Source organism: Acartia tonsa, chromosome 11, assembly GCF_053477335.1.
Source record: "Acartia tonsa isolate MP-2025a chromosome 11, ASM5347733v1, whole genome shotgun sequence".
NCBI lineage: Eukaryota > Metazoa > Arthropoda > Copepoda > Calanoida > Acartiidae > Acartia > Acartia tonsa.
This window is the reverse complement of record NC_137270.1, coordinates 4,347,553-4,360,260: the sequence shown is the minus strand read 5'-3', so window position 1 is coordinate 4,360,260 and position 12,708 is coordinate 4,347,553. Positions and strand designations below refer to the sequence as shown.

Genomic DNA, 12,708 nt, shown 5'->3' with positions numbered 1-12,708 from the left:
AAGCATCAAATACTGTAAATTGCAAAAATACATTAACCGTTTTTCTAAATATATATATTTTTAATCACAATAATATATTTTTGTGTCAACGATTTTAAACGTCAGTTTGAACTCATCAAAAACATTTGAAGATATTGCACCAAAAATGCTTAACATTTCAACGTTTTTTTTCATATAAAAACATGGTGAAACTTAACTTTTTAGTCGAGAAAGTAAATATTAAACATAAACCTAGTATATTCACTAAAAAATACTATGGATCAATGCTGGAAGGTGCTTAGAATCACTTCCTCTTGTTCGTGGATAGTCTCCTTTAATAAGGGGAGTCGACTAACCTCCCCCCCCCCAAAAAAAAAAAAATTGGTTTACTTCTTTTTAAATCAAAATAACACAAAAATTTATTAAACCTCTTGGGGCAAAGCCCCTAGAGGCTATGGGCGAAGCCGCTAGTATATAAGAAAGAAGTTAGAAATGAAACCTTAGCGAAGATTTCAGATAATTAAATAAACGAGGATGGCAATATCCATAAAAGTGAAGCACTGAAACGGTAGGATAAACGAAGATTAACATATACAAACTACAGAGTGTCAGAACTGAATATTCAGTATATAAAGGAATAAAAGTCGAAACAAAATCGTAAGTAAATTTGTTGAAAACTGCTTAAATACCTACAGTTTTATTAAGGATATTGTTTAAGGACATACTTCATTTTTAGGACTTGATTATGGATATGTTTCGCTTATAACATTGTAATTTGTTAAAAAGTTAAAAATCAACATGTTTCAAATGGACGTACGGACATTCTGGTAACGCTTTCTAAATCGCACCTAACTACTTTAGGAATCACCATGCATAGTATGGAATCAAACAGACAATTCTAGCCTGTTCAAATCAACGAAAAGAGCCAACTGTCCGTGACGGATGGACGGGCCAACATTTGATTTTTAAAAGAATTTATCAATTCATAAGGATCGTTTGGTCAGAAGTTTAATTGTTGAATTTAGACCAAATGAATATATTTAAGCATACATTCATTTTTGAGTATTAATGATTTAAAAAGTTATTTTTATTTATTTTCAGGTCAATTTTAAAATGTCTTTGAAACTTCCAAATGGAAATATGCCAGCAATTGGGTGAGTAAAAGAATTTATTAGTGTTGGGCCGTATATCCGGCTATTTTCAATATCCGGCCGGAAATCCAGATATCCGGCTGATTTTTAATGCCGGATATCTGGTAATTTGCTTTTAGATAACGAATGTTGGCCGGATATCCGGCATTATAAATCAGCCGGATATCTGGTCAAAAAAATATCCGGCCCAAACCCTAGGTAGAATTTATGTGCTTGCCCCCAAAGCTGTTGTGCACTTAACCCCCCCATTCTCCCTTATTTTTATCCTTAACAGGATGTCTGTCTGTCTGTCTGCCTGTTTGTGTCTACCAAAGGATCTCGCTGATGGTCTTTAGTTGCTTACAATTACGTGCGAAAATATTATAATATACGTACGTTCTGCAATTTGAAGTACTCTATTCCAGTAATGATGTCTGTCCGTCCGTCCCTTAAGATCTCGGTAACCACTGAACCGATTGGATTCTACTCTTCAGGGAATATACCTACTGGTTCTATAGTGGTTTTAGGCTATTTTATTGGGGGTGGGACAACCCCCAGGGCCCACCCCCTTAAAAAATAAAAAAATTCCCCTTCATTTTTTTTTTGATGATGATGCAGATGATACCAACTATTTGGTGCTGCACCACATGAACTACATTTTTTAATTACCTCTTGGGGCAAAGCCCCTAGAGGCTAGGGGCGAAGCTGCTAGTATTTTATATACCGTTAACCAGATCCAAGTGCTTTAATTTGAATGTTAAGGTATGGATGCTGGAAACTTGGTAAGGAGAAGGCTGCAGAAGTAGGTAAGCAAAAAGTTATACAATCATAGCATATATACAATTCTTGTTATAGATCTTAAGGGATTAGACAATGGGCAATAAATAGATAAACATCCCCAATAAAAATGCCACAAAATTCTGTAAATTTAAAATATTGGTAAACTTGGACAGTATGATAGTTTGGAATCAACCAACCAGAATATACCTAATAAAAAATATCTAAATTTTTTAGTCAAAAATAATTAGTGAGTTGTGCCTGTTTATGGGCTAAGACAGTCCTTCTACTCTTACAATTAATGTTACGCGCCTAACACAGTATTGCTATGTGCCATTTTTAACGTCTTTAGTTTGACGTAATATGGAAATATTACTAGTGGAGAGAGTGTTTTCACTCGGGTACAGACATATAGATTCAGCTTGTGACTATGGAAATATTACTGGTGGAGAGAGTGTTATCACTAGGGTACAGACATCTAGATTCAGCTTGTGACTATGGAAATATTACTAGTGAAGAGAGTATTATCACTGGGGTACAGACATATAGATTGTGACTATGGAAATATTACTAGTGAAGAGAGTATTATCACTGGGGTACAGACATATAGATTGTGACTATGGAAATATTACTAGTATAGTGGAGAGAGTGTTATCACTGGGGTACAGACATATAGATTCAGCTTGTGACTATGGAAATATTACTAGTGGAGAGAGTGTTATCACTGGGATACAGACATATAGATTCAGCTTGTGACTATGGAAATATTACTAGTGGAGAGAGTGTTATCACTGGGGTACAGACATATAGATTGTGACTATGGAAATATTACTAGTGAAGAGAGTATTATCACTGGGGTACAGACATATAGATTGTGACTATGGAAATATTACTAGTATAGTGGAGAGAGTGTTATCACTGGGGTACAGACATATAGATTCAGCTTGTGACTATGGAAATATTACTAGTGGAGAGAGTGTTATCACTGGGATACAGACATATAGATTCAGCTTGTGACTATGGAAATATTACTAGTGGAGAGAGTGTTATCACTGGGGTACAGACATATAGATTCAGCTTGTGACTATGGAAATATTACTAGTGGAGAGAGTGTTATCACTGGGATACAGACATATAGATTCAGCTTGTGACTATGGAAATATTACTAGTGGAGAGAGTGTTATCACTAGGGTACAGACATATAGATTCAGCTTGTGACTATGGAAATATTACTAGTGGAGAGAGTGTTATCACTAGGGTACAGACTTATAGATTCAGCTTGTGACTATGGAAATATTACTAGTGGAGAGAGTGTTATCACTAGGGTACAGACATATAGATTCAGCTTGTGACTATGGAAATATTACTAGTGGAGAGAGTGTTATCACTGGGGTACAGACATATAGATTGTGACTATGGAAATATTACTAGTGGAGAGAGTGTTATCACTGGGGTACAGACATATAGATTCAGCTTGTGACTTTGGAAATATTAGGTACTAGTGGAGAGAGTGTTATCACTGGGGTACAGACATATAGATACAGCTTGTGACTATGGAAATATTACTAGTGGAGAGAGTGTTATCACTGGGGTACAGACATATAGATTTAGCTTGTGACTATAGAAATATTACTAGTGGAGAGAGTGTTATCACTGGGATACAGACATATAGATTCAGCTTGTGACTATGGCAATGAAGTAGAGGTTGGAGATGGTATCAAACAAGCCATCAACAAGGGAATATGTAAGGTAAGTTAACTTTAAAAATTTTCATTATTATAAATTTTTAATTATATCCTAATATAAATGTAACAGGAAGTCTACCTGTTTGTTTGTACCGAAGGATCTCGATAACCGATGAACCAATGTGGTTTTCCTTTAAAATGTAGTTTCTCCTAACTCCTGGAGTGGTTTATAACTATTTTTTTTGGAGAGAGTACCAACACCCTCACAAGAGAAATTTCATCTAGAAAAAATATTAACCCTACCCCCCCCCCCTTAAAATTCTTTACTTTTCTTTTTAAAACTATATTTGAACGTAGTAAGTAATAAATAATGATAGCAAGCTAGCTTGGTTACCTGAATTTCCTTATGCCTAGAGAGAAGATATATTTGTGACATCCAAGCTATGGAACACATATCATGCCCCTGAACATGTGCTGCAGGCATGCCAGAAAACTCTTAGGTAACCTCTTTAAAAAAACAAGGATGACAACATCCATAAAAGAAAACCCCAACAGAGCATTTAGTGATAATATTTAAACAATTCTAAACAAAGAAGTAAAGGTAGATTAAATACAGGATTCTTAATATGGACATTGGACATACTTACATTTTAAGATTTTGGATATGCTCCCCCCCCCCACCCCCTTATAACTTAACTACCATCCAATCGACTGACAATGGAGAAATGAATTGCCCAATATCTGAGGACTATATGAGCAACCTAAATTGACAACAACAAAATTGCCATATCACAATATCCACGTATTGTATATCCATTAATGTTTTCAGTGACCTGAAGTTGGATTACCTGGACATGTACCTCATTCACTTTCCAATCAGTCTCAAGTTTGTTCCATTTGAGAAAAGGTGACAAATTCATATTGTGTAATAATAGGGATCTAAAGGGATAAGACAGTGGTCGATAAATTAATGTACACCCCCAATGATTAAACACAAAATTACACCTTCTGTAAATTAAAAATAGTGGTTGAACAATCAAACACTAAACTTTATGAAACAACCAATGAAAATTCACTAAAGTCCCCAAAGTTGTAAAGCCAATGAATGAGAAAACTTTGGGGATTAGTGTAACAAACAGCCTTTTTTTCCCTCTCTCTCTGCTAAATAATAATTCCAATTTAAAGCAGCGCGCGGCTTAGGCTTAATGCAAAACTGGGACGCCGCTGATAAATGTGGCGGAGGCGGAATTTAAGGCTGCGGCTGAATATGCCTTTGCACACCCCTCCTTAACCGAACTTTAGATTAAAAAAATTTTCCAACCATTCGGACAATTGGGCGTTCAAATAGGACCTAGTGGTAGTTAGAATCAGTTGAGAATAAAATCCCAGCCGTTCCTTCTTGCCAGATATCGCCATTTTAAGATATTAAGTAAAATTACACTAAATATCCAAATACAAACTTAAGTCTTCTTTTATTTTTTTAGTATAATTTTAGTTAGACAGCCCAAAAACAGAGTATCTTTGCTCCTGTGGCCACACTGACTGCCTGGAACTCCTAACAGAGAGTGCCTTTACACAAGTAGGGATTTGAACCCATTCCCAAAACTAACCAAAGTGGAATAGCTGTGTATTACAGCATGAGGTCAGTATTTTCACCACTGACAGATGGAAGGCAAGGCCTATCCTAACCAGAAACCCGATCATTCACCCACAGGCCCCAGTGGAGCACCTTGGAGGTCTGCACCACATGTTTTCTGGGGTGTTGCTCACCTGCATCCATGGATTGGGCAGGTTGAGACCTAATGGTGCCCTCAGACTCCCAGTAACCCTGCCATTTGGGCCAAGCTTAGAATAATGTCACACACCTGGTCCCGTGAAATGGTCTGTGAGATGTTCGCCTGCCAATCACAGATCAGCACAGCCGCCATGGAAGAATAGCTGCAGGTGGTGGGCCGCATACCTTCACTCAAGATGCAATTTAGCCCTATTCTGATCTTGATCCTCCAGCAGTTCATCTTGAACTATGCCCTGAGCCTGGGAGGGTTCTTCCTGAGGGAGTTGGGGACACCATAACTGTTTGACAAACCCGAGCGGATGGTATGGATCAATAGGGAGAGTAGCCATGGTCGCCCCTTCTCACATTAAGCAAGTGGTCCCAGCCCTGCCAGGCCTGGGGAAGACCCAGGGCCCCTCCCACAAGCTGAAGGCAAGAAGCGTTCTAGTTGTACAATCAAATGTCTGGCCACAGCCACAGCCCTTGTCCCCATCAAATTTCATGAGGTCATTTTAGAGCTGACTAAGATGATCTCCTGTCAATCACAGATCAGCACAGCCACCATGGAAGGATAGCTGCAGGTGGTGGGCAGCATACCTTCAATCAAGATGCAAGTTAGAACTACCCTGATCTTTATACTCATGGAGATCATAGTGGTGTGCATATTGAACTATGCCCTGAACCTGGGAGGGTTCTTTCTAAGGGATGTGGGGACACAGTTACTGTTTGAAACTATCCATGGTGGAATAGCTGTATATTACATTATTGGGCTCAGGCAATGCATGCCTCTCTGGATACCCTCTTAAATATGCTCCTTGTTAAAGTTTTACCGGCAGTCCCCATAGTCAGGCCCCTGCACTGGAAGTTAGGCCTGGTCTTGACCACCATCTCTCTCCTGGGGGGCCGTTTGATGCAGTCGCACCTCCTGGAGGCACATTGAACACCATGGGGGTGTAAACTAAGAATAGCCCCTGTCCAGTTTCTCCTTCTGGGGGGCCCTGGCCCTTATCTTGATGGGAATGGCCAAGAACTTCACGCTAGTCACCACCCATATCCTGGTCATCAGTCAGCTCTGAACAGGTGCTCCTTGAAAGCTGTCCTGGCCAGACAGTTGATTTTACAGCTAGAGGTCTTCTTGTCTTCAGCAGCTGGTTGTGGGAGGGGCCCTGGGCCTTCCCCAGGCTTGGCAGGGCTGGGACCACTTGCTTAATGTGAGAAGGGGCGACCATGGCTACTCTCCCTATTGATCCATACCATCAGCTCAGGTTTGTCAAACAGTTATGGTGTCCCCAACTCCCTCAGAAAGAACACATAAAGGCACTCTCTGTTAGGGACTCCAGGCAGTCAGTTTGGCCACAGGAGCAAAGATACTCTGTTTTTGGGCTGTCTCACTAAAATTATACTAAAAAAATGAAAGAAGACTTAAGTTTTTATTTGGATATTTAGTGTAATTTTACTTAAAATCTTAAAATGGCGATATCTGGCAAGAAGGAACTGCTGGGATTTTATTCTCAACTGATTCTAACTACCACTAGGTCCTATTTGAACACCAAATTGTCCGAATGGTTGGAAAATTTTTTTAATCTAAAGTTCGGTTAAGGAGGGGTGTGTTTGGCTAAGGGTGACTATTTCTGGCTTTGGTAGGGGGTGGCTTAATTATTTAAATCCTGTAGCAAACTATTTACCTAATGTTTTACCTTTTAAGTCCGCTCTTCTAAACTGCAATGCTATTTTACTGTTTAGGTATCCACCAGAATGGTTTCACGAACCCGAGGCAGAGGTAGGTAACATAAGGAAAACATTATTACTATTGCTTTGAAATTATGTGCTTTAATCAGGGAGTGAGAGGACACTGCACAGTAAATTAGATATATCATATGGCCCCCAATGATTAATGAACTAAATTTACTCATTTGTATTATTAAAACTTCAGAGATTTATATTTAATGAAAATTGGGTAGTATAAACTAGAAGTGTCCTAACTATTCCATCAATAATTGTAATATGAAGAAAGAATGGATAATTCTGTGTATCTTAACTTGAGAAGTACATTAGTTTATCATTCCTTGTCCTACCCCTAAGATTCTTGATAGATATGTCAAGACTAAATGAATTATTTGATTTAGGACAAAAAGATGGAGTTTGCAAGTGTTCCAGTCATAGACACTTGGAGAGCAATGGAAAAGCTAGGTATTCTAAATAATATATTGCCTGCTAATTTTGTTTACACGCCCCTAGAGGCCTATAAGGCCACCTTTTTAGGAAAGTTGACTCACCCCTTTCATTTTTGGTTTTATTATAAAAAAATTTTAAAATTTCCATTTGCGATTTCTATTGGGAGGGTAGTGGTAACCTCCCCCAAAATAAGTTAAATGCCTTCCCAGGATCTATGAGGAGAAGAACCATATCAGATAAGAGGTTAGCGAGATCCTTCGATACACACAGATCCTGCTACTATAGAAGGACTATGTACATTGTACATACTATGTTTCTTTTAATTATAGTGGTTATAGAGTCAAAGTAACTAAAAATCAAAGCAAAAAGGAATCACCTTAAAGGTGGCGGGCCCTAACTATTCGGGACCTCTACTTGCGTTGTCCTAACCCTCCTAATATCAGTTTTAACATAACATAACCTAAAGTAAAAAACAAAACAAAAACACCCTCCCCCCCCCCCCCCTCTATAAAAATAGATCTGATATTTATTAATTGCTATAAATTGGAACTTTTAGTTGAGATGGGACTAGTTAAAAATATTGGTGTAAGCAACTGGAACTGCCAGGGTTTGAGGGATCTGCTGGCTGCAGCTAAGATTAAGCCAAGTTGTTTGCAGGTAAGCTTTAAATATTTTCATTTCCCTCACTTAATGACTGATTCCTACCAGAGAGAAAGGGAACAATGGGCTGTTTATTTCACCAATCCCCAAAGTTTTATTATATCTTTTTCTTATACTTGGCTTAACAATTTTGGGGTCTTTAGTAAATTTTGATTGGTTGGTTAATTAAGTCGAGTGTTCAAATGATTTAACCACTAATTTTAATCTACAGAAAGGGTAATTTTGTGCATCACCATTGGGAATGTACATCAATTTGCTTGCCATTGTCTTAGATCCCTGGATTCGTACACTTCTTGAATCTGATTCTGTTGATTATATTAGTAGGAGAAGAGAGGGGGGGGGGGGGGTAGGGGTGGATTCCTGGGTTTACTCATTTGTACAGAGCTACATTAGTAGCGAATTCAGATCGTAAAGTTTTAAGAGGGAAATCGCTTTTTCTAGATGATTTTATCTTAAAATTTTAGATTGAGTTGCATCCCTATCTTCAACAGAGGAAGTTAGTTCAATATGCTCAATCACAGGTTGGAAAATAAATTGCTACACATGGAGTTTACATAATTCGGTAATAGAAAGCGTGGCAACTCTATAATCATTACCAAAAGTCCATACGTCAATGATTATAACATGCAGATTTTAAATTTTTATTGCTATTATTAGACTTATAAAATAAAATTTTGCTTTCAAAGTTCTTAAACTCTTAAAGTGTTAATGTTCGTTTGTCCTATACCGTCTTATTTTAGAGTCTCACTTTTATGGATGTTGTCATCCTTGTTATTGTTGCAGGGCTTAGTTGTTACTGGATTCTCACCCATGGGTAACGGAGTCTCTTATTGGAGAGAGGTAATCTATAATACAAAGTAGCTTGATGTCTGTCCGTCCGTCCGTCTGAAGCTTAAGATCTCAGTAACCACTGAACCGATCAGATTCTACTCTTTAGGGAATATACCTACTGGTCTTGTGGTGGTTTTAGGCTATTTTCTTGGAGGGTGAAACACCCCCCAACCCCCCCAAAAAACAAAAAAAACATCTTTTTTTGTAGAAGATTTCCTTGGTCCTTTTTTTTACGAATTTCACCTTAACTTTTTTTTGATCACCTCTTGGGGCAAAGCCTCTAGAGGCTAGGGGCGAAGCCGCTAGTACTATTATATAAAGTAGTAAGGTTTTTATGTATGAAGCTTAAGATATCGATAACTAGTGGACCAATTGTGGTCTTTGTTTTAGGGTAGCTTCACATTTGTCCTGCGACAGTTTTAGCCTATTTAAAAAACTTAAGTGTGATGGTTTTATGCTATTTTTCTGCTATTATGCTCTTAAACATCAAATATTAGATCCCCTAGATGCACGGGGTCCAACCACTAGTATATATGTAATGTAGGGATTACCTTAATGGATATAGAATACGTGGATACATTGACATGGGGAAAATTTGTCGTCAATCTAGGTTGTTAATATGGACCTCATTTATTGTCAGTTCGTTTATCTAGTAGGAGGGGAGGGGATGGGGTAACGGTAGTGGATACCCTCCGTATCGTTTTTGCAGCCAACTGGGAGTATCACTTTATTAGAGTACATAAAAATCTGGTGCAACATCCAAGTAATAATATATTGATTGCATGATTATTGCCGTGGAAGCGTGGTCTGGTAACGCGCTTTATAGTAAACTTTTGTTAGGCCAACATATAAGAAAACTTTATTATAAAAATAATTAGGAATAACAAAACTCTTTTACTTGAGGATTTTTCCTGTTTAAAAGAAGAGACCATTCAAAAGATAGCTGCTGCTAAAAATGTGTCACCTGCCCAGGTACAAACATTTACATAGCGGCTTCAAATCCGTTGGATTAAAACCGCTTCTGTTTCATTTGAAAAATCATGTATCGCATTGGTTTATAGACAATTTTGCGCGAATAAGAAATAAAAATCACAAACATAGTTACAGTTTTGTTATCCTGGGCCTTCGGCCCTATGCAGCCAAAAAAAAATCGTAATTTTTATTTTACTAACCGCAGAAAGCTGTCTATAATTCAATGCGATAAATAACTATTTAGTTATTCAACAGAATAAGGTTTGAATTAGTCACAAATATCCCCCTTCAATAAATTGAAATTTTTGATTACAGAGTTTCTACACTTCTAGTTTGAACCAATCAATCAAGACTTAATGAAAGTACTCAAAGTCTGCCTAGCCGCAGCGCTCGGCTCCCTAGCCTAAAACCTAACCTAACCTAAAATAGTTGTTCTGTCTTGGGGGGGGGGGGGGGGTTGGAGACTCAAATTTAAAAAAAGAAATATTTCTAAGAGGAGAACGACTATAATCTTTGATTTTAGCTGCAATAAATACTAATAATATTAATTTGATTTAGGTTATTCTCAGGAAAAAGACTTTAAAAATCTACTGTTTTAAAAAATATTCAAAAAAAAATCCGTCAATGCTTTGACACATAAGAATACTGTTTTAAGAAAACTTGTATATTTAAATTTAAACAGTTTAATACATTTACAATATTTTACAACATTTAATGTTGTTTTTTCGTGTTATTTTATTATGCACTTTGAACTCAACAAAACATTTTATGATATTTCGTCAAAAATCGCTGAAGTTTTTTTTTTCATTTAAAGGCATGGTGAAACTTATTTTTTTTAGATTACAATTAGTGGTTGAAACGTATGGACACTCAATTTAATTAATCAACCTATCAAAACTAATCAAAAGTCCCCATAGTTGTTAAGCCAACGAATAAGAAAACGTTATCATAAACAGCCCATTTTCCCATTTTCTCTCTCTCTCTCTCTCTGTGATGCTAAAGATTAGAGTTTTTTTTGAAAAGATGGGGAGTTCAACGTGGCTGGTCGGTCATACCAAAGTCTGAAAACTTTGACAGGTATTTTAAGCTTTTAAGTTGCATTTTCCAACCTTCCTAACACTAACGTAGCAAGAAATGTACAAACAGATCAAAGATAGTATTAATAAAGCCGCGTAATTTTAATTTTTAAAAAGTTGTGCATTTGTTACACAACAATTGCACACAAGAAACCAATCAAAATTCTGTACAGTACCCAATATCTTTGAGCAAATGAAGAAGATCACGTAGTTATAAAACTTTGGCTACCAGTCCAATGTTCCCATCTCTCACTGAAAAATTGTGTTATTTTTAGAATCGCTCAGAACCTGGATATATTTGGATTCCAACTTGATTCGCAAGAAGTTGGTGAAATAGATAAATTAGGTAACAAGGGGGAGGGGGGGGGGGGTGTAGACTTTATTAGATTGAGTGAGCAGGGAGGGGTCACTCAATGAATAAGGTATGGCCAACAAGCAAAATAAACAGGCATCTTAAGGGATAAGACAATGGCCGTTAAATTGATGTACATCCCTTATGATGATACACAAAATTACACATTCTGTAGATTACAATTAGTGGTAGAAATGTTAGGACACTCAACTTATTGAATCAATGTATTATAATTCAGAAAAAAACCTCAAAGGTTTTAGACCAACGAATAAGCAAAACAATGAGACAGCATGTTACCCAGCTGAGTTTGCACACCTTTGGTGAATTCCCCCCAGGGTTAATAACCCCCACATAGACTTGACATAAAAGAAGAAACTACCCCTCCCCACTTTATTTTTTTAAATCTTAAAAGATAACGGGTTGGGGTTGTGTGCTCGCTAGTATTATGAGGTAATGCCTGAAGTAATTTCTGTACCTACAATTTTTCAGAGAGAAATCTGAGGTTTAATGATCCTGGAGTATTCTGTCCTGCAGCCTTCAATACAGAATGTCCCATCTGGGAGTAGAGAGCGGAGCCTAACTGAGATAGTTGAAAATAGTTATTTATCGCATCATATTATAGACAGCTTTCCGCTAATGTTAAAACGTAAACTTTTAAGATTAAAATCATTTTTGGGTGCCCAAAGGGATCTAAGGCTTCGGCTAACAAAACTTGTATTTATTTTGTGATTTTTTTTTACAATTTTCGTTAAAATTTTGGTTATACGATGCTATACATGATTTTGCAGTATTGATGAGAACCGGTCATAATCTAATTTAAAAGTTAAAAACAATTGTCCTTTTAAAAAAATGTTAGTAAGATTTAACAGAAAAACTTTTGTTAAGATGTTTATACCTTTTTAGGGTGTTATGTATAACATAGTGTCAAAAAAGTCTTAAAAATACTAATAGCTTTTATTTGATTAAATTATTTGTAATTATGTAATTTCATTGTTTTTTACATTTTGTAGAAATATATTTTGTAGTAAATATCCATGTGTGCATCAGTTTAATAGACAGACTAATGGATATAGACTACGTGGATAATGGTGAGATTTTTCTCGTATTCATTCGAATCCGGTGGAGAGGAACCGGTTCTCATCCATACGAAAAAACTATGTCTAGCATCGTATTGTATCCAGTTTTCTACGAACATAAAAATGTACAATCATAAGATTAAAACCAGTTTGTTTAGCCCGTGCCTACGGCACCTAGGGGCTAAAAAACTGGTTTTAATCTTTTAATTGTACATTCTATA

The 12,708-nt window shown here is 36.9% G+C and overlaps 1 protein-coding gene across 2 annotated transcripts; it reads left to right on the top strand.

The window, feature by feature from the left end:
• The first annotated feature begins 1,061 nt into the window (after nt 1-1,061).
• LOC145331456 (uncharacterized) lies at nt 1,062-12,442 on the top strand. 2 transcript variants are annotated; one of them, XM_080176105.1, is made up of 15 exons: nt 1,062-1,133; nt 1,872-1,915; nt 3,523-3,635; nt 3,986-4,071; nt 4,401-4,478; nt 7,089-7,125; nt 7,472-7,535; nt 8,077-8,177; nt 8,645-8,701; nt 8,964-9,020; nt 9,915-9,983; nt 10,542-10,552; nt 11,007-11,060; nt 11,335-11,405; nt 11,901-12,442. In XM_080176105.1, the coding sequence occupies exons 1-15, from the start codon at nt 1,093-1,095 to the stop codon at nt 11,975-11,977; spliced, it is 960 nt and encodes a 319-aa protein (XP_080032231.1). In that variant the 5' UTR covers nt 1,062-1,092; the 3' UTR covers nt 11,978-12,442. The 2 variants fall into 2 exon arrangements, 1 of the variants encoding a protein (XP_080032231.1); XR_013883734.1 differs by lacking the exon at nt 10,542-10,552.
• The last annotated feature ends 266 nt before the right edge of the window (nt 12,443-12,708 follow it).